At 37.4% G+C, this 27,733-nt stretch overlaps 5 protein-coding genes across 7 annotated transcripts; 3 read left to right on the forward strand and 2 right to left on the reverse strand.

The window, feature by feature from the left end:
- Positions 1-790: 790 nt before the first annotated feature.
- Positions 791-10,009, forward strand: LOC103487961 (protein ESSENTIAL FOR POTEXVIRUS ACCUMULATION 1). Of its 3 annotated transcripts, none has more exons than XM_051082385.1 (11): positions 791-989; positions 2,249-2,337; positions 2,525-3,436; positions 3,517-3,646; positions 3,755-3,946; positions 4,597-5,394; positions 5,518-8,272; positions 8,533-8,708; positions 8,828-8,887; positions 9,360-9,771; positions 9,932-10,009. In XM_051082385.1, exons 1-10 carry the CDS (start codon positions 920-922, stop codon positions 9,743-9,745), a joined length of 5,568 nt encoding a protein of 1,855 aa, XP_050938342.1. In that variant the 5' UTR covers positions 791-919; the 3' UTR covers positions 9,746-9,771; positions 9,932-10,009. The 3 variants fall into 3 exon arrangements, with proteins under 3 accessions (XP_050938342.1, XP_008444701.1, XP_050938343.1); XM_051082386.1 differs by adding an exon at positions 1,199-1,331 and having other exon boundaries at positions 828-989; positions 9,360-10,009; XM_008446479.3 differs by having other exon boundaries at positions 9,360-10,009.
- A 1,214-nt stretch (positions 10,010-11,223) lies between these two features.
- LOC103487960 (uncharacterized) lies at positions 11,224-12,873 on the reverse strand. Its single transcript, XM_008446478.3, has 3 exons — positions 12,403-12,873; positions 12,080-12,301; positions 11,224-11,448 (listed from the first exon to the last, which is right to left on the reverse strand). The coding sequence occupies exons 1-3, from the start codon at positions 12,646-12,648 to the stop codon at positions 11,401-11,403; spliced, it is 516 nt and encodes a 171-aa protein (XP_008444700.1). The 5' UTR covers positions 12,649-12,873; the 3' UTR covers positions 11,224-11,400.
- Positions 12,874-13,370: 497 nt separating this feature from the next.
- LOC103487956 (transcription repressor OFP8-like) lies at positions 13,371-17,179 on the forward strand. Its single transcript, XM_051082387.1, has one exon. It carries the CDS (start codon positions 16,292-16,294, stop codon positions 17,099-17,101), a length of 810 nt encoding a protein of 269 aa, XP_050938344.1. The 5' UTR covers positions 13,371-16,291; the 3' UTR covers positions 17,102-17,179.
- Positions 17,180-17,556: 377 nt separating this feature from the next.
- Positions 17,557-22,146, reverse strand: LOC103487957 (uncharacterized). Its single transcript, XM_008446476.3, has 6 exons — positions 21,950-22,146; positions 19,549-21,233; positions 19,394-19,469; positions 18,480-18,820; positions 17,926-18,024; positions 17,557-17,840 (listed from the first exon to the last, which is right to left on the reverse strand). Exons 2-6 carry the CDS (start codon positions 21,193-21,195, stop codon positions 17,664-17,666), a joined length of 2,340 nt encoding a protein of 779 aa, XP_008444698.2. The 5' UTR covers positions 21,196-21,233; positions 21,950-22,146; the 3' UTR covers positions 17,557-17,663.
- A 2,597-nt stretch (positions 22,147-24,743) lies between these two features.
- Positions 24,744-27,299, forward strand: LOC103487958 (uncharacterized membrane protein At1g75140-like). The gene has a single exon (XM_008446477.3). The coding sequence runs from the start codon at positions 25,129-25,131 to the stop codon at positions 27,088-27,090; it is 1,962 nt and encodes a 653-aa protein (XP_008444699.1). The 5' UTR covers positions 24,744-25,128; the 3' UTR covers positions 27,091-27,299.
- The last annotated feature ends 434 nt before the right edge of the window (positions 27,300-27,733 follow it).

Genomic DNA, 27,733 nt, shown 5'->3' on the forward strand with positions numbered 1-27,733 from the left:
ATTGTCCAACTCCTTTACTTGTCGAAAATAACACATCAAGCAAAACATGATTGTTGAAGTTTACAAATATTTTAAAAATTGAATGAGCATTGATGTATTGGCTACCACTAGTTGTTGTGTGAAATAACATGTTTATAATAATAATAACAATTTAATATTAATGTCTAAATTATATCCACGTTACTCAAAACCAATCAACTTAAACCCACGATCATTCCACATGTCACGTGAACTCCACGTGCAGATTTCATTTAAACTCACAAACTCACACTTTCTCAAGTTAATGCATGCATGTTATGTTATTTTGTACGTTACAACACTATATAGAGTAAATGATGCTAGTAAGACAAAGTTCATAAAACAAAATTTAAAGATGGTATATTACAAATTTAAACAAACTTCTAATATTTAACCGTCTTGAGTTGACCAAATGATATATTATGGTAAGTGAAAGAAGCATGTCGAAATCAATAAATTTTAGGTAAAATATTAAAAGAAAAGATCACGAATTTAATCACTTTGTTTGCATTTCATATACCGTGGTTCTTACGCGCCCGTTTACGTTTGAACTCACAAACTCACACCCGATACATAAACACGTGCAAGTCACGCTTCCACACGAAGTGAAAGAGCAAAAATGGATTAAAGAGAGAGAGGGACACGATCTTCACAAGAGGAAGAATTTAATCAGTCGTGGGACGACGTGTCGTTTTTACTTAAACCTAACGCCGTTTTGAAACTTCTCTGTTTATCTATTGTCTCTCGTTTTATATATTCTCACCGTAACCCCATTTCTCGACTCTTACATCGTTCTAAGCGCAATCATCAACCGAAGCTAAAGAAAGAAAAGGGTTTTCTTTGTTCTATCTATCCCGCTCCCTATCTCTCTATCTCTCTCTGCAACTCTACGAGATCATCCATGGCCGGCCGCTTCGACTTTGGTTCTCGTCCCAATCTCTCTGTTTCCAGTCCTCTCCATGCTGCCAATGGTATTTCTTCTTTATCTTTTTTCTACTCACTTTAAGTTCCGACACTCCTTTTCTTTTCATCTCCTTTTTGATCGTTATTCTTGGGGTTTTGTACTGTTTAGTTTTAACCTAGCTGAGGGTTTTTCTATGGCTGGATGTTCTTGGTTTAATCTTGTTATGTGGGTGTGGCATCGTCTGACTGCGCTGATGTTTATCGCTCTTGGAGTTAGGGTTTTTGGGGTATTTCGATAATGGGCCTCGAATTTTTGGGTTGCATTCTTAATTTGGCTCGTGGGTTTTCATTTTGTCTTGCTGGGGAATGAACGAACGAGTTTGAATGCCATCGGCCGTCGTAATTTCGAGGTTTGGCTAATGTGTGCCGTGCTCATTTCATCTTTCTCTCTCTGTATATTTTTTTTCTCTTCTTTTTGAGGTTAAGTCTCCGAGCATTGCTTGAGTTAAATTTATTTGTTTTGAAGTTGAAAGGTTCTGTCTTTCTAAAGCTACTTGACAATACACGATGAGCGCGAATTTTGAGTTAATATCAGTCACTTGGTTTTCAGATGAGAACCTTGATTTATTTTGCAATTATCCAATCCTGATGGTGCGCGTTTTCTGAAGGATCTCAACTTTTCGTCTCTTCTTGCTATTCTTACCACTTGAATTGCAGCAGTAAAACGCTCGACTGAATGTGAATATTGGCGTTCTTCGATTTTTCTGGATGTTTTGTAGAATTTTAAAACTGAAACATCTGTGATGATTGCATATTGCTAACGTCATTTTGGGTTTACTATTAGTCTAAACCAAGGTTTTCAAATGATATTTTGCAGCCACTAAATGCTTCTCTTGCACATTGATGTGTTTCTTCTTTCTTTTTACGTTGTGAACTTAGTTTTGGAATTTATTTATTTGAGTAGTGTTGCATATGATTCTATTTGAATGATTTTACAATTATAGTTTCACAACCGGAGTTCATCAGAATGGTGAGTACTAACCTACCATAATTCGAATGTTTGATACTTTATGCTACTGTTTTAGACCATTGGCTGGCCCTTTTTACTTGTTAAAGTTTGTTTTTAAGAATGTGAGAATTGATTTTGACGAAAGGGTTTTGTATCTACAACTATCTCTATTTCCTGGAGGCCACATTACATGGTCATTGGAATAGTTTAAAGTTTTAATCTTTTATAGTTTTTCAAAATTAAATGTCACGACTATTTCTGTTTAGTAATCACGTACGTAATGTTGCAGGGTTACTCATCTTTAATATTTTTATGCAGATGTTCAGGGATCTGAAAATCCAATTCCTCTTTCACCACAGTGGCTTCTGCCTAAGCCAGGGGAGAGTAAGCATGGAATTGGAACTGGGGTGTGTTATCTGAACTCAGACCCTATGATTTATCTATGCCACAATATGTCTGCGATACTTGACTACAGTGGGACACTTGAGTTTTCAGTTTTATATTGAAACAACTGTAATATGTTATCTGTAGGTTTGTTCTCTATAATTTCCGACAATATTTCTCATTCTTATTAAAATTTTATATTAAATGTAGGAAAACCATTTCAGTCATCAACCTGCTTATGGGAATCGCATGGACATGATGAAGGGATCTGAGAATTATGAGGATATGAATGACACTCAAAAGAAAAAAGAAGTGTTTAGGCCATCCGTGACTGATTCTGAAATTGGTAGGCGTGACCGTTGGCATGATGAAGAAAGAGAAAATAATTCTTCAATGCGTAAAGATCGTTGGAGGGATGGCGAGAAAGAAATGGGTGACGGTCGCAAGATGGATCGTTGGAATGAAGACTCATCCACAAGAGTCTTTAGGGAATCTCGTCGAGGCCCATCGGAACGCTGGTCTGATTCAAATAATCGGGATAATGTTCATTATGATCAGCGGCGTGAGAGCAAATGGAATACACGATGGGGCCCTGATGATAAGGAAACTGAAGGCTTTCGTGAGAAGCGGGTGGACTCTGGAAGAGATGGTGATTTGCATCTTGACAAAAATTTCTCTCATGTGTCCAATTACGGGAAAAATGACAGGGATGGAGATCATTATCGCCCATGGAGGTCAAGTTCCGCTCAAGGTCGAGGTAAGGGAGAGCCGCCTCATCATCAAACCCAAACTCCAAGCAAACAAGTCCCTGCATTTTCCCATCGTGGACGTGCAGACAACACGCCTCCTACCTTCTCTTTAGGTCGTGGAATCATCAGTTCTGGTGTAAATCCTACCAATAGTGTCTATTCATCTCCCAATTATCTTGGAGCTTCTTCCGAGAAATCTGGAAGAGAGCCTTGTTACTACAAATATAGCAGGACAAAATTGCTAGATGTTTTCAGGACTACCAATTTGACATCACAGCAAACTTTAAAAGATGGATTTGTGCCTGTGCCTACTCTTACACTAGATGAACCTTTGGAGCCTCTTGCTCTTTGTGCACCAACTACGGAAGAAATGGTAAAATACCATTATCTACTGTCATGTTAAGTGTGCATTTTAGTTGTTTAAATGACTATTTTTTCCTTTTTCTGTTTTAGACTTTTCTTAAGGGGATTGATAAAGGGGAAATTGTCAGTAGTGGTGCACCTCAAGTGTCAAAGGATGGGCGAAACTCATCAGAATTTATGCAAGCAAGGCGAACAAAACTTGGTGTTTCACCTTCCCTAGGTTTGAAATGCTTTCCCTCAATTGTTTGATTTTGGTGCTTGGTGTTTGATTTAAAAAAAAAAAAAATCAGTGGGGAATTCACTACTTTGGACCCTGTTTTGTGAGCAGGCAGTAGAGAAGATTTACCCCATGGGTTTGATGACTACAACGATGATAAAGATGACAGCACCACTAAACTTGGTCACACAAACTATTCAGAGGTCTCTACTGAGAGGCAGGTGCCTTATCACAGGCCACAGTCAAAAAATGAAGCCATTCAGGAACAGATGGGACATACTAGTGGCAATTTCAAATCTGAAGGTAAGTTACACCTTAACTGGAGGGTAAATAAAGTTCAGAAGTTTACTCTTGCTAGTTGCTACCTATTTTTTGATTGATGTGGGCAGAAATGCTTTTAGTGTTCTTTTAATTCTCTTAGTTAATGTTAGATCATGTAATATTAAATTTACCTTCATCCATCAAATTAAGCTTTTGGGTCAATCGGTGATTTAAGACAGTATTAGAACAGAGGGTCTGGAGTTTTTGGGTTCGAACTCCTACAATGTATGTACCCCCAGTTAATATTGATTTCCACTTGTTGGACCTTCTACATATTTCAAGCTTACAATTGTGAGAGTGTTAGATGAAATAATATTAAATTCACCTTCACCCATCAATTTAAGCTTTTGGGTGATTTTAGAGTTGAACTTCTAATTTATCACATTGTTTTAGATCCACTGTAGGATAGATATTAAGAAAAGGAAGAGAATATAAGAAATGGCAGGCAAATTTGTGACATTGAACTATTAAATGCTCCGTCTTGCCTTTGGTCTTTTTCAATTTTGTAGGTTTTTCCTGACATCTGTTTCAGTCATGGATTTTATCTGTGTCTTTCAAGTTCATTTTTTTGCATGGACTATTTGCTCTTTTATCTCTCAAGATGTCTGTACTGCGGCTGTATGTATATGCAGCTTTCAGAGAAGATGACAATGCTTTGAGAAAAACAGATGAGGTGCCCGGCAATAGGGAATCGAGTGTTAAGGGGGCTACCAATATTCATTCTAGCAGCACGTGGGATGCCTCATCACTTGAGCAATCCCTGAATACATCCTTGCCTGATTGGAGAGACAATCCCAATAATATTATTAGCTCAGGAACTCCTGACAAGGGTTGGGTACAGTCTTCAAAGAATCTTAGTGATGGGTGGGGAAGTAACACAACTACTCCATCTTATGCAAAGGATAATTCTAAATGGCAGTCCACGGAGGAATCCATCATTAGAAGGCAGCTTTCTGGGATTTTAGACAAGGAACAACTATCGCGGAAAACAGTTCAACCTGCTCCAGAGGATATGCAACTTCATTACATTGATCCCTCTGGTGCAATTCAGGGCCCTTTTGGTGGGGCTGACATTATTCAATGGTTTGAGGGTGGGTATTTTGGCTTAGATTTACCTGTCCGTCCGACAAATGCACCAAGTGACTTGCCATTTTCAGCTCTTGGTGATGTTATGCCTCATTTACGATCTAAAGCCAAGCCACCACCAGGATTTAGTGGACCGAAGCAGAATGAATTTGCAGATTCATTAGGTAACGCTAGTTATGGTAGCTTGGGGAAGCTTCATACTGGGTTGAATGAAATAGATACTATGAGGAACGAGACAAGGCATAAACATGGCTCAACGGTGGAAGCTGAAAACAGATTTTTGGAGTCACTTATGTCTGGCAATATAGGTTCTTCACCTCTCGAGAAGAGTGCCTTCTCTGAAGGTTTGTTTTTGTTTGTGAATTGGAAAATTGTTCTCTTTTTCCTTTAAAGATTTTTTGCATTGTTAAAATTCTTGTTATATTATTACAGTTATATCTAAATTGACACGGATACTTATTGTGTAGGTGTGCCAGGATATTTTGGAACTAATCCTAATAGTCTGTCTTCCTTGGGAATGGACAATGGAAATAACCTTTTCCTGTTGGCCAAAAGAATGGAACTTGAACGGCAAAGGTCTATGTCCAACCCTTATGCATTTTGGCCTGGAATAGATGCTACATCCAAGGTTTCTAAGCCGGATATTGGCCTAGATGATCCAATTCAGCAGGCCAAACTCTTGTCTTCAATCATAGACCATTCTCGTCAAACTTCTCATTCTCAGAGTCCTGACATGTCAGCCATTCTACAAGGCTTGTCTGACAAAGCACCTCCTGGCATTAATGAGGTTGCAGGGTGGTCAAAATTTGCTCATGCTCCCGATCCTCTCCAAAGTAAACTTGACTTGCACCATGAGCTTAACTTGTCTTCGCAGGCACCTTTTGGTTTCCAACAACAGAGATTGCAACCACAGCCGTCCTTGACAAATTTACTTGCCCAAGCTACTGATAATCCTACCTTAACTCCAGATAAGTTTCTTCCTTCCAGCTTATCTCAAGATCCACAACTGATAAGTAAATTGCAACAACAACACTTGTTGCAGTTGCATTCTCAAGTGCCTTTCTCTGCACAACAAATGTCATTGTTAGACAAACTTCTATTACTTAAGCAGCAGCAAAAACAAGAAGAGCAACAACAGTTATTACAGCAACAACAGTTGCTCTCGCAGGTTCTATCAGAACATCAGTCACGTCAGCATCTTATCGATCCATCTTTTGGACAGTTACAAGGTGCTCCTATACCTATTGGAAATGCATCTACTGATCCATCTCAAGTCCAGCAACCACGAGAGAAATTTCAAATTGGTTCACAGAAGCCCTTAAACGTCGTAACTGATCGTGCGATTCCCTTCGGAAATATGGCTTTGCAAGTCACCCAGGGAGCCAGTTACAATGTTAATCCCGAGGATCCTTCCCTTGCTCTTCCGCATCAAATGTTTGGAAATGTTCAGCAGAAGGGTTGGACTCCTGGTCTCCCCGAGCAGCTCACTGATACTCGTCCGAAAGATATGTTACCTGGATCTATAGTTGGTGAGGCCTCACTTTTTCCTGGGCTGACTAGCAAACAAATCGAGGATGTGAGTCATGTGCAAAAGTCATCTGATAGCCACACTGTTCAAGCTTTGGAGCAGATAGGAGAGGCCGTACCAAGGCTTGATGAAACTGCCACATCTCTTGCATCTGATGCCATGGTAGAACCTCTTCCTCTCAAGACTGCTGATATTTCAGTTGCTCTACAACCAGCAGAAGTTGATGATACTGAAGTTTCCATTCCCGATAGTTGCTCTACACAGACTGCTGATAGTGTACCTGTTCTGAAGGTTCAAGAAGCTAGTGTGCCTGTGCAAAAACTTGAAAGGGATGGATACAAAGATGATACCTCCTTGGAGACAGAATTGAAAAATGTTGAAGTACAAGAACCTAAAAAATCCTCTGATAAAAAGACCAAGAAGCAAAAATCTTCGAAGTCACTTTCCTCAGACCAGGCCAAGGACTCTAAGAATTCTGCAATTCAGCAGTCAAAGCAATCAAAAAGTGGGAAATCAGAAAATGATTTGAAATTGAAGGCAGATAATATCATGGGAAAAGCAAGTGATATGGCTTCCTCTCCTCGGAAGATCAGAGATGGGGATGATGGCAAAATTTCCATTGTGGACAATCAGCCAGTTCAAAGCTCTGCCTCTGCTATGAATACCTGGAGCGATGGTGACACTGTTCAAGTGAAGGATGATGCCAAACTAGTTGGGTCCGATTCTGTCCTTAACTCACAGACTCAATCTAGCCAAAGAGCTTGGAAAGTTGCCTCGAGTTTCAAGCCAAAGTCATTATTGGAAATTCAGGAGGAAGAGCAGAAAAGGGCACATACAGAAACGGCTGTATCAGAGATTTCCACTTCTATCACCTCTATGAGTTTATCAACTCCTTGGGCTGGGATTGTGAGCAGTTCAGACCCTAAAGCTTCCAAAGAAATTCATAAAGATTCTGTGATTTCAGAATCAAGTGAGAAACACGAAAATTTATTGACTTCGAGGAGTAGAAAGAGCCAATTGCATGATCTGCTGGCAGAAGACAATATGGAAAAGTCTGGTGCAAGTGATGTTCGTGTTTCTGACTCTGTACAGATTGCTTCTTCTCCTCGTGTTGTGGCCACACAGGCAGAACCCATGGACGACAATTTTATTGAGGCAAAAGACACCAAAAAGAGCCGCAAGAAGTCTGCCAAGGCTAAGGGCGTTGGTACCAAGCCGTCCGCACCAGTCCCTTCTGCCGATGTGCCTGTTGCTTCAAGTCCCATTGAGAAAGGGAAAATCTCCCGCCAGACCCAGCAGGAGAAGGAAGCAATGCCTGTCATTCCTTCTGGGCCTTCTTTTGGTGACTTTGTCCTCTGGAAGGGAGAAGCTGCTAACGTGGCCCCGGCTCCAGCATGGTCCAGTGACTCTGGGAAGGTTCCCAAACCCACTTCTTTGAGGGATATTCAGAAGGAGCAGGGAAGAAAAACCTCTGCTGCTGCTCAGCATTCTCATCAAATCCCCACTCCCCAAAAGGCTCAGCCTAGTCAGGTTGGTCGTAGCAGCAGCACTAGTACTCCTTCCTGGGCTCTCTCTGCTTCTTCTCCATCAAAAGCTGCATCATCCCCCCTTCAGAATGTTCCTACTCAGTCAAATCATGGAGGTGATGATGACTTATTTTGGGGCCCCATTGAGTCAAAGAAAGAAAATCAGCAGTACGTTTTTTCTCGAGCCCCCACCTTTACTTTTATCAGCGTCCGTGCTACTAATGGGTCAATGACATAGTATTGCTACTTTTCCTTTTAGTATTGTAGTCCATGCAGTTTGAACTTCCCTTTCGTTACCCACCTCTTCTGGGTCAGGGTTATAATTTGTGTATATTTGGTAGCACTAAAGATTTTTGTCCTCTGTAACCGCCATTTATGCAATATAATCTTGGTAATCAAGGGGAACAAATCCATGTTTTTGTTTTCAGGGTTGATGTTCGTCTTGGGAGCAACAACTGGGGAAATAGGAATACTCCTGCAAAAGCAGCTTCGACTGGGGTGTTAAGTCGACAAAAATCATCTGGTGGGAAAGCTGACTATCTTTCATCCTCGCCGGCACAGTCATCTCAGAAAGGCAAACAAGATCCAGTTACCAAGCATTCAGGTTTGTTTTTTATGGTCCTTGTTTCCTTTGGAAGGGTTTAGATATTTTCCCATTTGCTTTTTCTTGTCAAAAGCCTCTTTTGGGCTCGTGTACTGATTAAGTTTTTCCTCTCCTTGTAGAAGCTATGGGCTTCCGCGATTGGTGTGAGAGTGAATGTGTAAGGCTCATTGGGACAAAAGGTATCTTTTTTTCCCGTTGAAGAAACATTTTGCGTGTGAAAGCAAGTCCAATGTGAATGCTTGATTGTTTCGTAGCTTTAAAAAAAATGTCCTATGATGCGTGAATGGTTATGGTTTGCACAATGTTTTCGATATTTGACATATATGCGATTTTCTTACTCTGAAGTGTTATCTTAGATAACTTTGGTTGGAGACCCTCATTCATCTTATAAGTGAATAATTAAAATTGCACCTTTTGAGCATATAAATACTTGAGCGTGTAAAGTTATGGAAATATTTAAAAATATTTAGTTTAATGTTTCATTGTTCCGATGTCTATTTTTTCTGAAATTAATTGTCCACAATTTATGTTAGACAAGAAAATAATCCAACTTGGCCTCTTTAAATTTTATACATATATATTTTGGGGTTATTAAGAACTGTTTTATTAATATCTTTTATTAATGGAGTACGATCTTTTTGCCTGTTATAGACACAAGTTTCTTGGAATACTGCTTGAAGCAATCGAGATCTGAGGCAGAGCTGCTTTTAATACAGAACCTTGGATCATATGATCCTGACCACGACTTCATTGATCAATTCCTAAATTACAAGGAGTTGCTTGCAGCAGATGTTCTTGAAATTGCTTTTCAAAGTCGCAACGACAGGAAGGTATCGGCTATTGCTTCCCGAGAAGTAAATTCAGGCAATGCTGGTGGGGATCTGGACCCTGATGTCCCTGTTGGCCGGGATGGGTCTGCAAAGAGTGGAGGAAAGAAGAAAGGAAAGAAAGGGAAGAAGGTTAGCCCATCGGTTTTGGGTTTCAATGTAGTTAGTAACAGAATCATGATGGGCGAGATTCAGACAATTGAAGATTAGGAAAAAGAGCGGCTTTGGAGCCAAATGTAAATACATGACATCCAACTTTTCTGTAAATGGATTTTTTTGTACCTCATCCCCCCCCCCCCCCCCCCCCCCCAAAGAACATCACAGAGATGCAGCAGCAGTGACTATTTTTGTCTGTCTGCTGGACGATTTTGACAATTAACTGTCCTGTCTTTGTAGGTTTGTTGTTATTGGGTCTGTTACAAACATTTTTGAGCTGGATTTAACCTAACCGAGGTAATTTATTCGTGTGTTTCACTTCCTTTTGTTGGTCTTCCTTCTGGAGATGGGAATTCATCGGCATTTCACAGTAACGTTTTCTCATGCATTATTGGCCCCACGACCTATCAACACCTGCAAAAATGATGATGTTGAGCTCTCGATGTTTCGGCATGCAGGTTCAATTCTTCAACGTTTTAGTTTATTGTTTAATTTGTTAGCTTGGCTGGTGCTGGTTCATTTTATCGACTGGCATCATTAAATGCCCTTTTGTAAGTGTTCTGTTAATTGGATCATAACAATAGAATTAGAATTGGTGACCCATACTTTTAGCCCAGCCTAGTCTATGGAGCCATGGGGCTGTTAGCAAAAAGGTCATAGTTGATGCTGTTTGTTGTATAGGGATGCCTAATTCTGCCTTTTATTAAAGAAAAAGGTCACATGTGAGTTTTCTAGGTTGTGTAAAGAGCCTTGCTTAGTGTAGGTAAAGGGCATCCAGAGCCTGTCGGTGATTTGAATTGTTGAACTGCATGTTTGGGAGTAATTCTAGAATATGAATAAAATCATGTTTGTCATTTTTAGAACACTTCCAAGATGTTCCTAATCATTCAAGAGGGATTAAAATTGTGTTTCGAAGAGTAATTTTAATCATGCATTTTCACCTTGTTGGAGAGGTTTACTCGGTTGTACCTTCCATCTTATTTTCATTATAATACTCACTATTTTTATCAAAATGTATAATCAAACAAATTTTTTGGTTGATTTGAGGATTGATATATAACAAAATGATAAAAGTAGTGTAAACATGAACTTGAATGGTCCAAACTGTGGGTCTACTTCACTATGGTTGTATTAGCCACAAATATTGTTCATTTTTTAATCTTAATGTTGACTTTCTTCATATGATTTGGTCATAAAGCAGGCTATACCAGATCTGAAAGTTGAAGAACAGGACAAATGCTGATTCGGATAAATTCAGAATTATGAATGCAAAAAATTAAATGTTTACATGTGGCCAAAAAAAGTAGTTGCAACTTTGAATGCACATGAGAGAGAACAATACGAAAAGACTATCATTATTTTGATAATAAATCATGTGAATGAAGTGGGCATTCGGTTCTCTAATTTCTAACTTGTCTAATTTCAAGGTTAATAATACTACACATACTATGTCGGAAGCTTGTTTCTCAAAATTCAAAGAAAGAAAATGTTTATCAGACTTTCATGTGAACTTGTTTTAGGAACTTATGAACTACAAAATAACTTTTTCACTTGATATTGGATTGGTGGTGAAATTTGTACATTCCATTGTTGTTCTCAATGTAGTATAGAAATTTAACTAAACAGAGTTGAAAGCTTCCCTCAAAAAAGCACAAGCCCTTGGGGCTTAGAACAGTGCATTTGCTTTAACCTTCTTGGGCTGCTACACCTCATCCAATTTGCTTTTGCTTTGAGCCGCTCTTCAATTTGCTCTCACCCTGCATATCACAACCAATGTATCAGTTTCTTTTCATTTTAGTTCAATATTTTAATACTTTTAAATTGAGAAAACGAAATAATGTATATTTTTCTTATTTGTGTGTTTTAGTTATTTTAAGTTTGAAAGTTCGATTTCAATTTTAGTTAATAGGTTTTAAAATGTTAGCAATTTATTTCTGAAATTAAATTTTTATTTTAATTTAATCCTTACCGTTTAAGAATTTAAGATTAACTTTTAAAGTTAAGTTTTATTATTATTATTTAAAAAATAACAGTAAAGTAGAGTTCTAAATGTAATGGTAAAAACAATTAAAAAACAATAAAATTTAATTAATCATAATTCTTAAATTATTTAATAGACACAAACGAAAAAAAAACAAAAGTAATTTCCACTATAAAATGATGCAAATAATTAGAATAAAAAAGACAATAATTCTTCTAAAAAAAGTGATGTGAGAGAAAAACGCGTAGATCTTTTTCTAATTCCCATTATCCTAAACGTTTTGCTAAAAAAGAAAAGAAAAGAATGAATCTCGAGAATTATAATATGAAATGTTAAGTTTCATCATCCCTTTCTACTGAAAAACCATTGATGAGCATGAAATTTCAGTCACAGATACGATAGCTGACCTTCGGTTTCATCGAAATTGGGTCAACATCAACATGAACAGATTGCAAAGACATTCTAGCGATCTCCAAAAGTGCAGCATCTCGAAGGCCGGGATCGTCGCCGATCAAATCCTCATACGCCGCTTCAAATGCCTCCGACCAGAATCGCGGCAACCGCCCACCGCCACCGTGTGTGTACAAATTCCACATGTGCCGAACATCCCTCTCCCGGTCTTCAACTTCCTAAAATTCACCAAAAAAAAAAAAAAGAAAAAAAAAACCCTAAAACAAGGAAGAGTAAACAAAATCAAAAACCCACCATGGAAATGGCTAGAAAGGTTCACCAGAATGTCGAGATCGTCGAAGATCGGCTTGAGAGGACCGTCATAGAATCTGGCGAAGGTTCCGGCGGACCATTTAAGCGAAACAGAGCCGGTGAACATGGACCAGAAGGCGAGGAGGAGAATGGCAGCTAAGGCCCAGAACTTGTAGCGAGCTTTTTTTGAGAGGAAGAAGAAGAAGGAGAAGGCAGATTCTGATGAGGTGTCCTTCTTGAGGGCGGCCATAGTGGGTGAAAGCTCGGATTTCATATTTGGGGGAGAAACTGAGGGAGAAATAAATGGAGGATTTTTGTCGTAGGTGGGGGAGGGGGGGATTTAGGTAAATGGCAATGGGTTTGAAGTTTATAATGGGAATTTATGAATGGTGAGTGTGTGATGAATGGGGCCAACGCCATGGACTGAGCTTCTTCTGCAATATTTTGCCGACGCAAAGGGGAAGAGGGACCCGCTTAGTTGAAATTATAATAACATTGTCTTCTTCAAGTTAATGTTTTTAGACTTAGCCATGTGGGTTTCAAAAAATTAACCATTACCTCACCATCATTAACTTACCATTAATTAGTGCATACCTTTTTCTATTTAATATTAACCATTGAGACTTTTATCACATTTATAGTATCAATATACATTGATACAAGAAGTAATAAAAAGCCTTAAACCCATTAACAATTTACTCTTTTGTATGCATATTATACACACACATTCCTTCCTTCCATCCAAAAATATATTTTAATTTTATAGTTAGATGTGAAATAAGAGGATTTTATATATCTTAATTACTGTAGTTATAGTTAGATGTAAAAAATTGTTAAATAATAATTTAACAATATAGGAGAGTTAAAAGTTTTACCAAAGTAAAACTACTCCTTACCTTAAACAAACAACTTGACCGAGACATTTTGACACTACCTCGCATGAGATCACGACACACCCTTTTCAAAATCCCTACGGTCTCTTCATTCCATATACTCTTTCCTTTTTCTTAATCTCGTATAACTTCTCACGGATTCCTTAAAAAAGCTGAAAAATAACATGAACCCTGGCGAGTTTTGGACGAAACTCTCCTGTTCCCATATCCAAACGCAATCAGAAATCTTCTATTTAACTTCACTTTGAATGGAAACCCGTTGAAGAGCTTCTCCCCAGCTTCTTGAATGGCGAATCCGCGGAAAGGCAAGTTCTTTTTCATCTATTGTCTATTCGTTTTTGTTTTTCCCCATCGTTCTAAAGTTTTTGTATATAGTTCCAGCTCCTTTGAGCAAAACCAATCTGAAACTGAAGTGCCTTTTGAAATTAGACAGTATGATTTACTGAAAAATATTGAAGAGTTAGTTAGAAACCTTAGCGATGTAGTTTCTAAATTGGAGTTGAGGTTATCTGATATACCCACGGCGGTGAAAAGGGAGAAATTGAATACTGATGCTTCCAGACAGGTGAGGTGGTTAGTTTAGGCGGGGGGAAAGGGAAAGAAATGGTCAGAATGAGGGTGGAGATGACGGTTTGAACAGTAAAATTCAAGATGGGGAAGGACGAGAGCTGTTTCCGTAACCAAATATAGTCCATTTTTGTATGAGAGGTTTCACTTTTTGTCTGATGCTACTTGTATCAATGTCTTGCCTCTTAGGGATTTTGAGGGGCATAGCAAGTATGTTGCGGTTGGAGATGAGAGAGGGAGAATTTATGTGTTTGTGAGAAATGGAGTTGTTGCCATTGAGCTTCCTATGGTGTCTGAATCGCCCATTACAGCAATGGTGTCGTATATGTCAATTTATAAGAACGAGACCCTTTTGGTTAGTGGGCACAAGAATGGGGCAATCTTGATGCATCGGGATTTGGGAGGGATCCAAGGGAGAGGATTTGAGTTTGATTTTCATGGAACATGTTGTGGAATTTGTGGCCACGACAGTGACAGTCACAGATTTCTCTATTGGAATTGCATCATGTTGGGAGGACCAGGTACATTCTATCTTCAGATTTGAGGGGAAAGATAAAGGTTTTCAAAGAAGATGGTACGGTTTATGGTTCTGTCATGCCTACTAGTAGGCCGATAGCATTCTTGAAGCAGAGGCTTTTGTTCTTGACAGAAAGTCGAAATGTGAGGGATTGAATCATTCTCTTGCTCGAAACTACCTGTTTGATGGCACAAATCCTATGGTTTCATCAGATGATTTAATCCATGTTTTGTTGCTGGGAGATATAACGAACTTTAAATGTCTTAATGGTTTCAGACGATTAAAGGTTATTTGCTTGTGACCACCAATGAAAAGGTTCCATTATGTTCGAGTGGGTGCACCAAGGCTTCCATTATGTTCCAAAATTCGGATTTAGATTCAAATTGTATGCCCTATCTAGCGATGGTGAAAAGCTAGTGGTTCTTGGACTCGGAGGTGGACATATAGGAATGTATCCCTCTAATTCAATGGTCTGTACAAACCCTTTGGAGGTTGGCATTTGTTTGCTCACCTCATGGGGACCTGATGATCCTTGCCACCTCACCTATTACTATAGCTCCAATGGGGAGAGGATCCAACCTTCATAAACAAGTACCGTATGGATGTGAGTTAAATTTAGGGTTCACCTTTAGAACCTCCAAGATTTCCAAGACTAGGAGAGTCTATTTTCAAACAATCAAGTGGTCAACCAGGTGGTGGATGAAAATGGTTAAAAGAGAAGTAGATATGAGCCATAAATTAGTGTTAAATTTTTGCTTGGTGATATTAGCACTCTTATCTCAAAATATATCCATATCCCCATGTTTCACTTGAAAATATAGTCACTTGAAAAGGAAAAAAAATAGTGAAATAATGCAATATTCTATCTTCAAATTGTTTTTCTTTGCTGGTCTACTTAGTAAGATTTCATAATGTTTAACATCAATTTAAGTTAACTTAAATTCAATTTCAAAAACTGTATATCAACTAAACCTTCAAAAAAAATTCACAATATAGTGTTATTTGCTTGTTTCGGTAAGTTTAGTTTAGTTCGGGTCCGATCAGTTTAGGCAATTCAAGATAAAAAAACGTAAATTGAATAATTGTGTAACAGTAACAAGCAAGAATTAAAAGAAAGCAATTAAATCTTTTTGGTGATGTTTTAAGATAGTGATTAGCATACCAAAAGTAAATTCTCACAATCAAATGACAAAAATGGAAATGGATAATTGTAGCAATTTTTCTTTCGTTGAACAAAGAACACATTCAATTTAATTCAACCGTCAAAGAACACAATAGGATAAACATGCTAAAGATCCCTACAACAATTCACAATCAACCATGCTTCAAAAGAATTCAAGATCAAATCAAAAGTTTTTTTTGTTGGGAAGAGAGAATTTTATGAGAGAATTTTTGCTATAAGCATGTGTATATCAAGAAATGAGATGCTGATTTTGAATTTAAATGTAGTTGACAGTACATTTTTTAAGTTGCAGCTTTGTGGCTCTTGAAGCAAATAAAATCAAAAAGATTTCAACTGAATAATTGGGTTTCATACATTTAAGAGAGATCAGAACTTTTTTTTTTTTTAATTTTTGCTCAAAATAAAAAGATAGTTGAGTGAGTGGGAAAGAGGAGAACAAGGAGAGAAACAAGAAGATTGGAAGTGAAAAAGAGGAGAGCCAGAAAATTTTGACATAAAAGATCAAAGAAACCACAAATTTGAAAAATAGTGTATCACATCTCGTTCTTTCTCCAAGTTTAGGACGTATCTATACCCATCCCAATTCAATTATCAAAATGTAATTTTCACCTTCCTTACACCATAATTAAACATCAATATTAGTCTCTCGTCTTCACTTCAGATTTCGTCAAAGGCCGGCAGCCTATGGTCTCTAATCACAATTATTTATGCAGAATCAAACAGAGCAATTCGCCGGCCTTCATCCTCCCTTCTCTCCATGGCGAAAAGCTTCAAGCTCAGAGTCCGTCTCTTCATCTCCTCTTTCCGATTCTGCCGCCCCAAACATCTACGTGCTTTAACATTCCCCAAAACCTCTTCGCCGGAAAATTTCCACTACAAGAAGCAAATTCCGACAAACCCCAAATTCTGCAGCTGTTACTCCAATCCACCCTCACCACCCCCGTCAACGCCGGTGGATTTATTTGCAGACTTTCCCAAAGAAAAGTCCACATCAATCTGCAATAGCTGCAAATTGAAATCATTCGCTCGAAAAAACGGACTATTGCAAGGGAAAGAAAACAGAGCCGAAACGGAGCATGGAATTACCAACGAAGAGAATGAACGTTCTGCTCTATTTTCTTGGATAACTAGAAAGGGATCAAAAATTAAGAAGAAATTGAAGAAGACGGGGCTTAAAAGCAAGCCATTCAAGGCGAATGGCTACAGGGAAGAGGAAAGCGAAGGAACAGAGGCGTTGGTGAACTCTTCGATGAGTTTCTCCGACGATGTATCACCGGTGAAGAGAAGTAAAAGAGCGACGTGCCTGAGGAAATTGGAAGGGAAAATGGGGAAGAGCTTTGTGCAGGTGAAGAGATCGAAGGAACCACAAGAAGATTTCAAGAGGTCAATGGTACAGATGATATTGGAGAAGGAGATTTTTGAAACGAAGGGGTTGGAGGAGCTGTTGCAATGTTATTTGACATTGAACTCGCCGGAGTATCATCGGATTATCGTCGGAGCTTTTTCTGAGGTTTGGGAGTTTCTGTTCTGTGATTCCCACTCGAACAAGGCTGTTCAATGTGACTGATGTAGTTTTCTTATCTAACGATAACATAAGAGAGTCCATTTTATATTCAATGATTATTATGAATAACTTAATTTCTAACACTGCTCCCCATAATTAGATTTGCAAATTGCAAGAAGTAATGAGAAAAAATTGATGCACAAATTAGCGGAATCTATACATGATGAGAAACTTTTTTATTGTCTTGGTGTAAAAGTAAAGATTAAAAAGCTTCATGTATAGCACATCTCTTAAACCTTAGACATAATAGACTCAAAATAGAAACTGATTAATAAAAAGCTACAATACGTTAAGCAGGATAACAATTTCTACATATTAATTTAAACTTCTTGATTTTGCTTTCAATATACGTTGAGCACTAGATAACAGATTCAATGCATTTCTACGTATTAATTTAAACTTCTTGATTTTACTTTCAATATGAGGTAAAAGGAACGACAAGGAATTATCACTAGATATCAGAAAACTTAGGCTGAACTCCATTAAACGAGACATGGGAATTTACAACGAAAGATGATTTAGTATAAGTTAAAAATTAGTATACAAGTAGGTATGCTTCCGAAAGTTACTGGGCTGTTTCACAATTTTCTGGACTCATTTCGGCAGAAGACTCGGCATTGACGTCGTCCTCAATCAACCTAACTTCACAAAGCTTTCCACCAGCTTCATCAGCAAATGTAACCTTCCTCTTCGCCTTCTGGATTGCAGCTGGAGAAGCATTTGAATAGTGCTCGGTTGTATTCTGCAGTTATTTATTCAACAGTTAGGGGAAGAAATATTAGTGTTTTACTACTGTTTCTCTTACAAGATTTTGGTGAGGAACGAACCATTATTTTACAAAAGCGGTTGCAATCCCTTGACATAATCGAAAGCCATTTTTTAGCACTTGTTTCCGCTTTTGTGGCATCAGCAATGGCTGTTCTCACCTGCCAAAGAATCAAAATAGTACATGAGGGGACAGCAGCATAATAAGTTACATTAAGTCTAACTATCAAATATTTGTACTGGTTACAAGTTTCATGAGGTGCTGAATGCTGATATACCAAAACCTAAGCAACAATATGTTATAAGTTTTTATAGGAATGAACAATGTCCCTAACTGACACAAGCACAAGCCCAATTAACCCTTTTATTCCAACAAAGTATATTTATCTTTGACTGAGTTACCATCCAAAAGACCATCATCGCGATTAAAAGCTTTACAAAACACATTCCTATATGCTAATAAAAAGTGCAAGGGAACATGGAAAATTCAGTTTCTCAACATTCTAAGAAAGATAAAGCAAGCTGGGCCAAGTACAATAAATGTGAGGGACATCTGCAATAAGGTAACAGTAATCAAGTTGTCATTTAAGTTATGTTCCCATATATGTTTAGTTACCTCATCTGCGTTAAACTTGAAACTTGTAGATTTGTTGCCTTCAACATGAAGTCTGTCTTCTACAATTGCTTTCATTGACTTTAACTGACTGGTAAGTTTCAGAGCAAGACATTCTATGTCCTGCATTTGCCTTTGTGTGAATGTAATTGCACTCTCTGAACAATTTTGGACCGTAGCTTGAGGAACTTTGGTGGTGCTCGATGAATGGAAACTTCTCTTCTTAGATTTCCTTATATTTTTCTCTTGATATATATCGGAGTGCACTTGTTTTGTCTGGTCACACTCTTCAGCTGCGCCAACCGCGTACTTGGTTTGCTTGAAATGTGGTTTGACACCATATGCTAAAATGAAAAGAGAAAACAATTAGGAAAATAAAAAATGGGAAGTGAAGAAACTATTCCCAAACTATCAGAACTTATCATAATTGTATTTCTAGGATTTCGCAAGGATTCAAATATGCTTATAAAACAAAATAAGTAAAAATAAAATATTTACCAAATGATCCCACAATTTATATATGTATATGCATATATATATATATATATATATTCACGTATCAGTGCCAAGGCTCGCTTGGTAAAACAAGTGTTGTATTCCATTGATGTTTTTATTTCACCTATAATAAAAACAGAAGCCCAGCCCTCTAAAAGGAAGAGAGTTTAGACTTGCAAAGCTTTTAAGTAGTTCGTACTTAACCCTTCCTAAGGAGACTGCTAGCCTTGGCATTTTCTGGTCAGGAAAATGTTTTTACATTCTATTTATGAGGTAAATAACTTGCATATTAAGGAAGTAAAAACAACTTTTTTTAATCATAATTACAAATATCAAAATAAATTATTATAAAAAAAGGATCAATATAGGATAATATCAAAGCCACGTTCCCTACAAACTAATGTTTAACTTCAGGAACTTACTTTTGCATTCTTTGTCATGTAACCGCATAGACTTCATAGCCTTGGACAATCTTTCCTGAGATGTTGGGGAAATGGTCTGAAAGTGAAAACAAAATAATATTAGCAACCACCGGATGGTTTTAAACCAAATATTAAATCAATTAGATTCAACTTACCGTTCTTGTTGATAACAGCCTTGTTGGATGGCGTTTAGGTTCTTCAAATTGATTAAATTTGTCCACAGAACCATCGAGATGAGAGTTTGGTGAAGTATTTCTTTCTGAATCGGAGCAATCAGACATTTGTGGTTGTCTCTCCTTAGCTGGACATTCGTCATCAGATATCAAACGCTGATCAGAACCTGAGTTACGATCACTGATAGAACTTGTTGAAATACATTTTCCATGGTCGGGGCTTAAGTTACTATCACAGCTAGATTTTTTTGGAATACTTCTTTCATCATCAACTGCCAACTCATCTTTATAACTATTCTCAGTTAAACATACTTCAGCTCCATGACTCATCTCTGGTGCTTCCAGGCTATTCAGATTGGTCAATGCATGCATATGAGTAGAGCCTTCACCATTATTGAGGCATGTGGCCTCGTGTGTAAGAGGTTTGCCTTCTGAAATATAAGTGTCGCAGCACTGTTCCTCGGTCAGAGCAATTACTTCTGACATACCTTTGCTGCTATTCTGACACATGGCCACGTTTGTAATAGAATTATCTGGGGAAATATAAGAGCCAGAGCACTGTTCCTTAGTCAAGGGAATAGCTTCTGATATACTAGAATTGGATATATAACTTGGGGTATATTGTCCCTTCATGCTCTCTGATGCAGAAAAATCTGAATGATGGGTTTTGTGTACCTCCAGTTTATCTTCATTCATCCACTTGGTGCTGGATTCCCCTACCATCTGAAAAGTTCCGGGTTCATATCCTTCAAAATATTCATAACATGCACTGTTTAGAACACAATATTCAGCTTCTTTCTCAGATGCTGTCAATCCTATATCTAAATTTAAATCATTAGGTCCAACAGGACCATAACTGAGACAAAAGTTTATATTTTCATCACAAAATAGAGAACACTCTTCGATTGTGTGGTTTGTGTTCTGGATTTCTGTCACATCGATTTCAGGAGTTTCAACTTTAACGTCTACTGGTAGGGGTAGGTTTGAACCAGAGGGAAGCAGATCTTCATCACTATCGGTTGGGTCGGAACTTCCAATTGTTTGGTCCCACTGTGAACTGGTAGATATTCTGCTTTCTTCACATTTGGTTTTCAATTTTCTGCGTTTTGAAAGTTTAGATTTCCAGATGCTAAGCGCTATATTAAGATCACTATCATCCTCCTCGGTTAACATGAATGAATGATCAAGTTTTTGTTTGAAACATGTCTTCGTTTTTTCCTTACTTGAGTCAACGGATCTTGACTGGCTCAACTTTCTTTTCTTGCAACCTTCCATTATCTGTTTTAAAGTCATGCTATCAACTTCAAAATCACTCTTTTGCACGTCACTATCACCTTTACTGTCAGAATCAGAAATCTCGGGCTCATCATTGCATAGTGTTCTTTCCGCGTAAAGAACTTGGGAATCCACCTTAAACTCACATCCATGAAGAGTATTTTCTTCCAGACCTTCTCTTGACCCTCGTGTTGGGAGTGGTTCTCGGGCTTCGTCATCTATAGATCCATATATGTCAGTAAGCTTCTTAAATACGACTGCAGGCTTTCCACGGTTGATGTTCAAAATTTTATTTACTACGCCGCCTTTAATGGCATGGATATAATGCAAATGACAGAAACTTCGCAACTCCATTGGACTCTTCCTCTAATAAAACCAGGATAATACTTCTCCTGCGGTGAAAAATACTTATTAAGTAATAGTAGAAATAAATCAAGACAGCATGATTCCGAGCAACGAAGGGAAAGTTGAGAATCAAAATAATCTAAGTTCACCGCCAAATATCTTATCGATCTTCAGATTCAAGGAAATTTCAATAATGCTACAAACTGAGAACATTGTTGCAGTGAAGTCTCATATAGTTGAAAACCTTTTGACCTCCTGATTCATCACTCAAGTTATTGATGAATAAAATAATCGGCACGTTCGTGCAGCAAAAAAATTCAGTAACCACGCAACAAGCAAGTGCGTGAAAAACACCAAGCAGACCGTTAAAGAAAGATCACAGTTCATAAAACAATCAAGCATCACAAGTAAATCCTCCACAGAACACAGTCATAATTTACTTTGAACTTTTAAACATAAAATTGCTAAATCAAGATCTCGGCGTGAACATTGCTCGACTTAACCATGGACATTGTAGAGCTATAGACGTTAGAAAACATATTCCGATCAATCAAAACACCTGAATCTAGATACAAGAATAATGAACAGAGCTAACGCCCAGGGTTTCATTCAAAAGCATGGATCCGAAATTAAACTGATAAGATAAATGCGCTAATTCAGTCAAAGATGAAAATAAAAAGAAATATATGCAAATCTGATCAAGGAATCGACCTCCGTCGATTGAACGGCAGTACCAGATAAGCAAGAGCAGAGATCGACTAACCAGTGATGAGACTCTCAGGATCGGCGGCGGCAAGGTTGAGAAACGACGGAGAAGTAGAGCGATCAAAGGGCGGAGAGAAGCAGGTCACTCCAATGGTGGAGAAAGGCGGGAAGGGAGATCTAGGGCTAGTTCTACCAAGAAGAAGAGATTAGAGAGAGGCTTGAGTTTCGCGCCAATTCGTCTGGCGGGAAATCGAGAGTGAATGAAACTGTAGAAAAATAAGAGCGAAATCCCTTTTTATAACGTGCCCTAGATCTGGCCCATTCTCTAAGATCCGTAACTCCAAATCTCACCGTTGATTTTGTTGACGGGAAAATAGAGGGGTGCGCCTTTGACTCATTGACTCCATACGTTCAAATCGGAAATTAAAGATTTCAACCGCAAAGTTATACAATTGAGTTAAGTTTTTGTTGGTTTTTTTTAGAAGATTTTTTCGGAAATTAAAAAGGTGCTGGATAATAATAAATTTAAGTTAAAAATATCAATTTATTATTCTAAAGTTCGAGAGTTCTGTCAATTACATAAACTATAAACGAATAATTGTATCATTTTAGATCCTAAGTTTTACAAATATATATAGATCTAAATAAACAATGTGTGAAATTTATAACTTTAACAATTAAATTCTAGAACTTTTCGTAAGCATATCAATATCTATGGATTAATAAGTTTGATCAACTATATATATCAATATTTTAGCATCATCAATTAAGTACGAGGATGTATTAGACAATGAATGAGTTATTACAGTCTTAGATTATTACAGTTTGTATTTGTAGTATGAATTATTTTATTTTGGGTTATAATAGTAAGTGCTTAGTGCATAGACTATTTTAGTATAATAAGAAAATAATGAACATTATAACAAATAATAAAAAAATGATAAATATCAAATAGTAAAAATCGTAGCAAATAATGAATACCGTAACAAATTGAAAATTTTGATATAGTGTTTACTATAGCTAATCAAAGACTTTTAAGTAATGTTCAATGTAGCAATAAGTAGTTATTGTAGTTATAAACAATTTGTGCACCAAGTTTTACTTACATATTTATAATACTGTCATTAAAAATAGTTAAAATAAACTTAACTCGATAGTTACCGACACGACTTTTTACTTGTTTCTAAATTGAAAGTTGAATCTCTTATAAATCATGTATGTGTAGACATTAATGTTATGTTGGTCTAACAGGCTCCAACAGACAAGTTAGAAGGTAAGTTGTGGTTGTGAAATTATAGCTACAATGTCATGGAACAGCAAAAGTTCCAAATTAGTTGGCATTAGGCAAGTCCTATGTATGAATTCGAAACTTGCAATGACAAACAATACGTGGCAGTACAAAGTGATGCCATAAAGTGTTTTGTAACGACAAGACAACTAACATGTCAAATCTTTGTAACTAGTACGAAGATGGTAAACAATAGTAATAAAAACAACAAAAGCAAATACGACTTTCAACTAATTAAGTAGCATATCTTAGGTTTAGGACGAGTTGATTTCTAACTAAATGTCGTTTTAATGCATCGTGATCGGTCATATTAAAAGGCTCTTAAAATTTGGAGGAAACTATTAATAAAAAAAAGCCTTATATATGCTTTTGAATTGTGTTAGATCTAGATTTGGAGTTGAGATTCGTCGTAATTTCGATGGTGTGATTGCCGTTGTTTCTGCTTCAATTATTGATTTCATCTATCCTCCTTAAGTCGAAGTTCTCGCTATCATAGAGGGTTATTAATTGCTGTGAGTTTATTTTACATCAATACTTTAATATCAACAACTGAATTTTTTTAGGTTGTTTAGTGATTTCGATATGGTATGAGAGTAGAAGATTTTGTGTTTGAACTTTATGTACTGTGTTAGAGTCTCATTCTCTTGTTTTATATTGATTACCACTTGTTGGTTATTCAATAAACTTTAAAAGTTGTGATTTAAGTTTTGTAGTCAACTTCGTTTGAAAAAAGGTAAGAGAAAAAAAAGACTTCAATCTCCCAAGGATTGTTGTCGATTCTTTTTTCAACACAACGTATACAATCTCATACATCATTGACTAAATCTACGTGCAAACTCATCAAACATTATTCCATGTTAGATTATTAGAACTCATGTTACACCTTAGACTAGGTTAGGTGTATAATCCAAATGCTAAAATAAGTTTAACCTGATCGACATAACACATATTAAATGATAAGAGAGACAAGATGTTTGAAACATTTATTTTTTTATCGTACTGAAAAAGGTGTACAGTTTGAACTATACTGTTATGAAATTTGAATATCAATTTAAACATTATATGAAGAAAGATATTTGATTAAAAAAATTAAATACACAAATAATACAACTTCTAAAATGTTAGGAACTAAAATCAACTTTTTAAAATTTTCAATTTAACCATGAAATTAAAACTAAAAAATACGTTTTTAAAGACGTTTAAAATAATAATAAATAAATTTACAAACACACTTAAAATTGATAAATAACTTAGCATGGACAATGACATAATACGACTCTAAAATCAATAAATTTGTATATATATTTAATATAAGTTATAAGTTAAAATAAATATAAAAATCAATCAATAATATCTATGCTATCGACTATAGTCAAAACAGTTAATAACAATTTAGTTCTAACAGACATTCAAACGTATTAATTAATATTCATAAAATTTGGTTTTTGGGAAACTCCTCGCTCCTTTAATTGTATCGAGAAAGAAAAACCCACAGTACGACATGTCGGCAAGGGAAAAGAGGAAAAACGAAAAATATAATACAAAAGAGGATAGAATTTAGGAAAAGATGGTGGAGTGCGCAACGATGAGTTGACTGAAAGTTGACCAAAGTAAAAACCCTTTCTTTCCCTTCTTCAACGAAATGGTCGGAAACATTTTGACACTATTTCACCTGAGAACACGACCCGCCCTTTTCAAAACCGCGACTTCCTGATATTGCCACACTCTCCATCTCTGTTTTTATTTTATTACACTTTTCTCAATCTCAATCTCCAATAACTTCTCACGGATTCCTCAGAAAAAACAAAACAAAACAAAAACAAAAAAACCAATCCAAGTAAGTTTTGGGGGAAACTTCCCTGTTCCCAGATCCAAAACGGAATCAGAGATCTCGATTTAACTTCACTTTGAATGGCAACCTATTGAAGAGCTTCTTCTCAGCTTCTTGAATGGCGATTGAGCGGAAAGGCAGGTTCTTTTTCATATTTTTTCTATTCATTTTTGCTTTTCCCCATGTTTCTAGGGTTTTTGTATGTAGTTCCAACTCCTTTGAGCAGAATCAATCTGAAATTGAAGTCCCTTTTGAAATCAAACAGTATGATTTACTGAAAAATCTCGAAGAGTTAGTGAGAAACCTTAGCGATGTAGTTTCTAAGTTGGAGTTGAGGTTATCTGATATTCCCACGGCGGTGAATAGAGAGAAACTGAATATCGATGCTTCCAGACGGGTAGTGCCTGAGGTGGGGAAAGAGAAAGGGAAAGGGAAAGAAGATGATCCGAATGATGTTGGTTTAGACCATAAAATTCAAGATGGGGGTAGGACGAGAGCTGTTTCGGTGACCAAATATAGTTCATTTTGGTCTGAAAGGTTTCACTTTTTGTCTGCTGTGAAACTGGAGTCTGATGCTACTTGTACCAATGTCTTGCCTCTTAGGGATTTTGAGGGGAATAGTAAGTATGTTGCGGTTGGAGATGAGAGAGGGAGAATTTACGTGTTTGTGAGAAATGGAGATGTTGCCATTGAGCTTCCTACGGTGCCTGGATCTCCCATTACGGCAATGCTGTCGTATATGTCAATTTATAAGAATGAGACCCTTTTGGTTACTGGGCACAAGAATGGGGGGATCTTGATGCATCGGATTTGGGAGGGATCCAATGGGGAGGATTTGAATTTGATTTTCATGGAACGTGTCGTGGAATTTGTGGCCACCGACAGTCGGGAAGACGAGTCACAGTCACAGATTTCTCTATTGGAATTGCATCATGTTGGAAGGACTAGGTACATTCTGTCTTCAGATTTGAGGGGAAAGATCAAGGTTTTCAAAGAAGATGGTACGGTTTATGGTTCTGTCATGCCTACAAGTAGGCCGATAGCATTCCTGAAGCAGAGGCTTTTGTTCTTGACAGAAAGTGGTGCAGGCTCATTGGATTTGAGAAGCATGAAACTTAGGGAGTCGGAATGTGAGGGATTGAATCATTCTCTTGTTCGGAACTACGTGTTTGATGCCACAGAGCGATCTAAAGCCTATGGTTTCACATCAGACGGTGATTTAATACATGTTTTGTTGTTGGGAGATATAATGAACTTCAAATGCAGGGTTAGATCTAAACGGAAGTTTGAGCTTGATGAACCGCTTGCTTTTCAGACAATTAAGGGTTATTTGCTTGTGACTAGCAATGAGAAGGTTCATGTTTTCAATGTGTCATCTCACCATTATGTTCGAGTGGGTGCACCAAGGCTTCTATTTTCGGCTGGTTTAGATGAAATCAAATCATCTTTTCTAAATTACCAGAATTTGGATTTAGAATCTGAAGCAAACTTTTATATACCCTTAATATCCAGTGACCGTGAAAAGCTTGTGGTTCTTGGACTCGGGGGTGGATACGTAGGAATGTATCGCTCTAATCTTCCAATTTTTAAAGGAGAGTTCAATACAATGCTCTGGACAAGCCCTGTTCTGTTTTTCATACTCTTTCTCTTTGGAGCTTGGCATTTCTTTGCCAAGAAGAAGGAGGCCCTCACATCATGGGGACCCGATGACCCTTTTACTGCCACTTCACCAACGACTGGAGCTCCAATGGGAACTGGATCCAGCGAGCGAGCATCTTTCATAGACACTCCTTCAAGAAGCACTGATGTGATGGATCTCAGAGGTGGTGGTGGCCTAAGAGGACCAGCACGCCGTTATGGTTCTCCCACGGGCTATCCAGGTGGGGCAACAAGTTCCTTTAGGCCAGCTACGACAAGCGACCATAGCTCGAGACCGGCTGCTGTTGATCCAAATTATCGAGCAGCTTCGGAGCTAAAATTCAGGGGCTCACCTCTAGAACCTCCCGGATTTCCGAAACGACGGGAGCCTCTATTTGCAAACAATCAAGTGGTTAATCAGGTGGTAGATGATAGCAATTAAAAGAGGGGTGATTATCAACTACAAATCTTTGCTTCGAAGAGTTTCAAGTTCCTAAATCCTAATTACTTCTTTTTTTATTTATTTAATTCCCGACTGCTTGTTTGCTGATAGATATGAACATGTTTGATCTCAAAATATATCTCTCTTCTTTGTAGCTGCATGCAAAAAAAAGGTAAAATATAGTGAAATAATGCAATCTTATTTTGAAACTGGTGTTTCCCTTTGTGACTCTGACTACGAGTTTCATTAGTATTTGCAAAAGGATTTGATCATCCCTGCTCGGTCTTACCATCAAATCTCAAATCTCTGAGTTTAAGTTAAATCCAACTTCTTTATGTGACATGAAACTGTATAATCAGGTAGAAATAGAGAGAATCACAAGCTATCAGAGGCAATGTTAGAACGGGAATCTCTCCCTCTGTCCATGATCTGTCCATGAGGTGTGAACCTTCACCATTAGTAAACTACATAGATCTTTGTGATGATTCTCTACTGTTTACTTTTTATTTTTTTACTTATTTGTTACTTTCGTAGCAGGCAACTCATCTTCAAATAAATTATTGGTACAGTAGGGTTCTTGCTTGTTTGGGTTAGTTTAGTCGTTCATACAAATTTCCTAGCTAGCAAATTATTGATATTTAGT

This window comes from Cucumis melo, chromosome 3, assembly GCF_025177605.1.
Source record: "Cucumis melo cultivar AY chromosome 3, USDA_Cmelo_AY_1.0, whole genome shotgun sequence".
Lineage (NCBI taxonomy): Eukaryota > Viridiplantae > Streptophyta > Magnoliopsida > Cucurbitales > Cucurbitaceae > Cucumis > Cucumis melo.

Bases quoted from the DNA above. Each gene is read 5' to 3' on its own strand.
- LOC103487957 (XM_008446476.3), bottom strand. From the start codon at position 21,195: ATGGAGTTGCGAAGTTTCTGTCATTTGCATTATATCCATGCCATTAAA. The intron at 19,470-19,548 runs GTAAGTTGAATC...TTTCACTTTCAG, and splicing joins GGCTGTTATCAACAAGAACG to ACCATTTCCCCAACATCTCA. The intron at 18,025-18,479 runs GTAACTAAACAT...ATTCTTTGGCAG, and splicing joins TCAAGTTTAACGCAGATGAG to GTGAGAACAGCCATTGCTGA.
- LOC103487958 (XM_008446477.3), top strand. From the start codon at position 25,129: ATGGCGATTGAGCGGAAAGGCAGGTTCTTTTTCATATTTTTTCTATTC.
- LOC103487961 (XM_008446479.3), top strand. From the start codon at position 920: ATGGCCGGCCGCTTCGACTTTGGTTCTCGTCCCAATCTCTCTGTTTCC. The intron at 2,338-2,524 runs GTGTGTTATCTG...TATTAAATGTAG, and splicing joins AGCATGGAATTGGAACTGGG to GAAAACCATTTCAGTCATCA. The intron at 8,888-9,359 runs GTATCTTTTTTT...TGCCTGTTATAG, and splicing joins AAGGCTCATTGGGACAAAAG to ACACAAGTTTCTTGGAATAC.
- LOC103487956 (XM_051082387.1), top strand. From the start codon at position 16,292: ATGGCGAAAAGCTTCAAGCTCAGAGTCCGTCTCTTCATCTCCTCTTTC.
- LOC103487960 (XM_008446478.3), bottom strand. From the start codon at position 12,648: ATGAAATCCGAGCTTTCACCCACTATGGCCGCCCTCAAGAAGGACACC. The intron at 12,302-12,402 runs GTGAACCTTTCT...GGTGAATTTTAG, and splicing joins TCGACGATCTCGACATTCTG to GAAGTTGAAGACCGGGAGAG. The intron at 11,449-12,079 runs GTCAGCTATCGT...TGTGATATGCAG, and splicing joins CAATTTCGATGAAACCGAAG to GGTGAGAGCAAATTGAAGAG.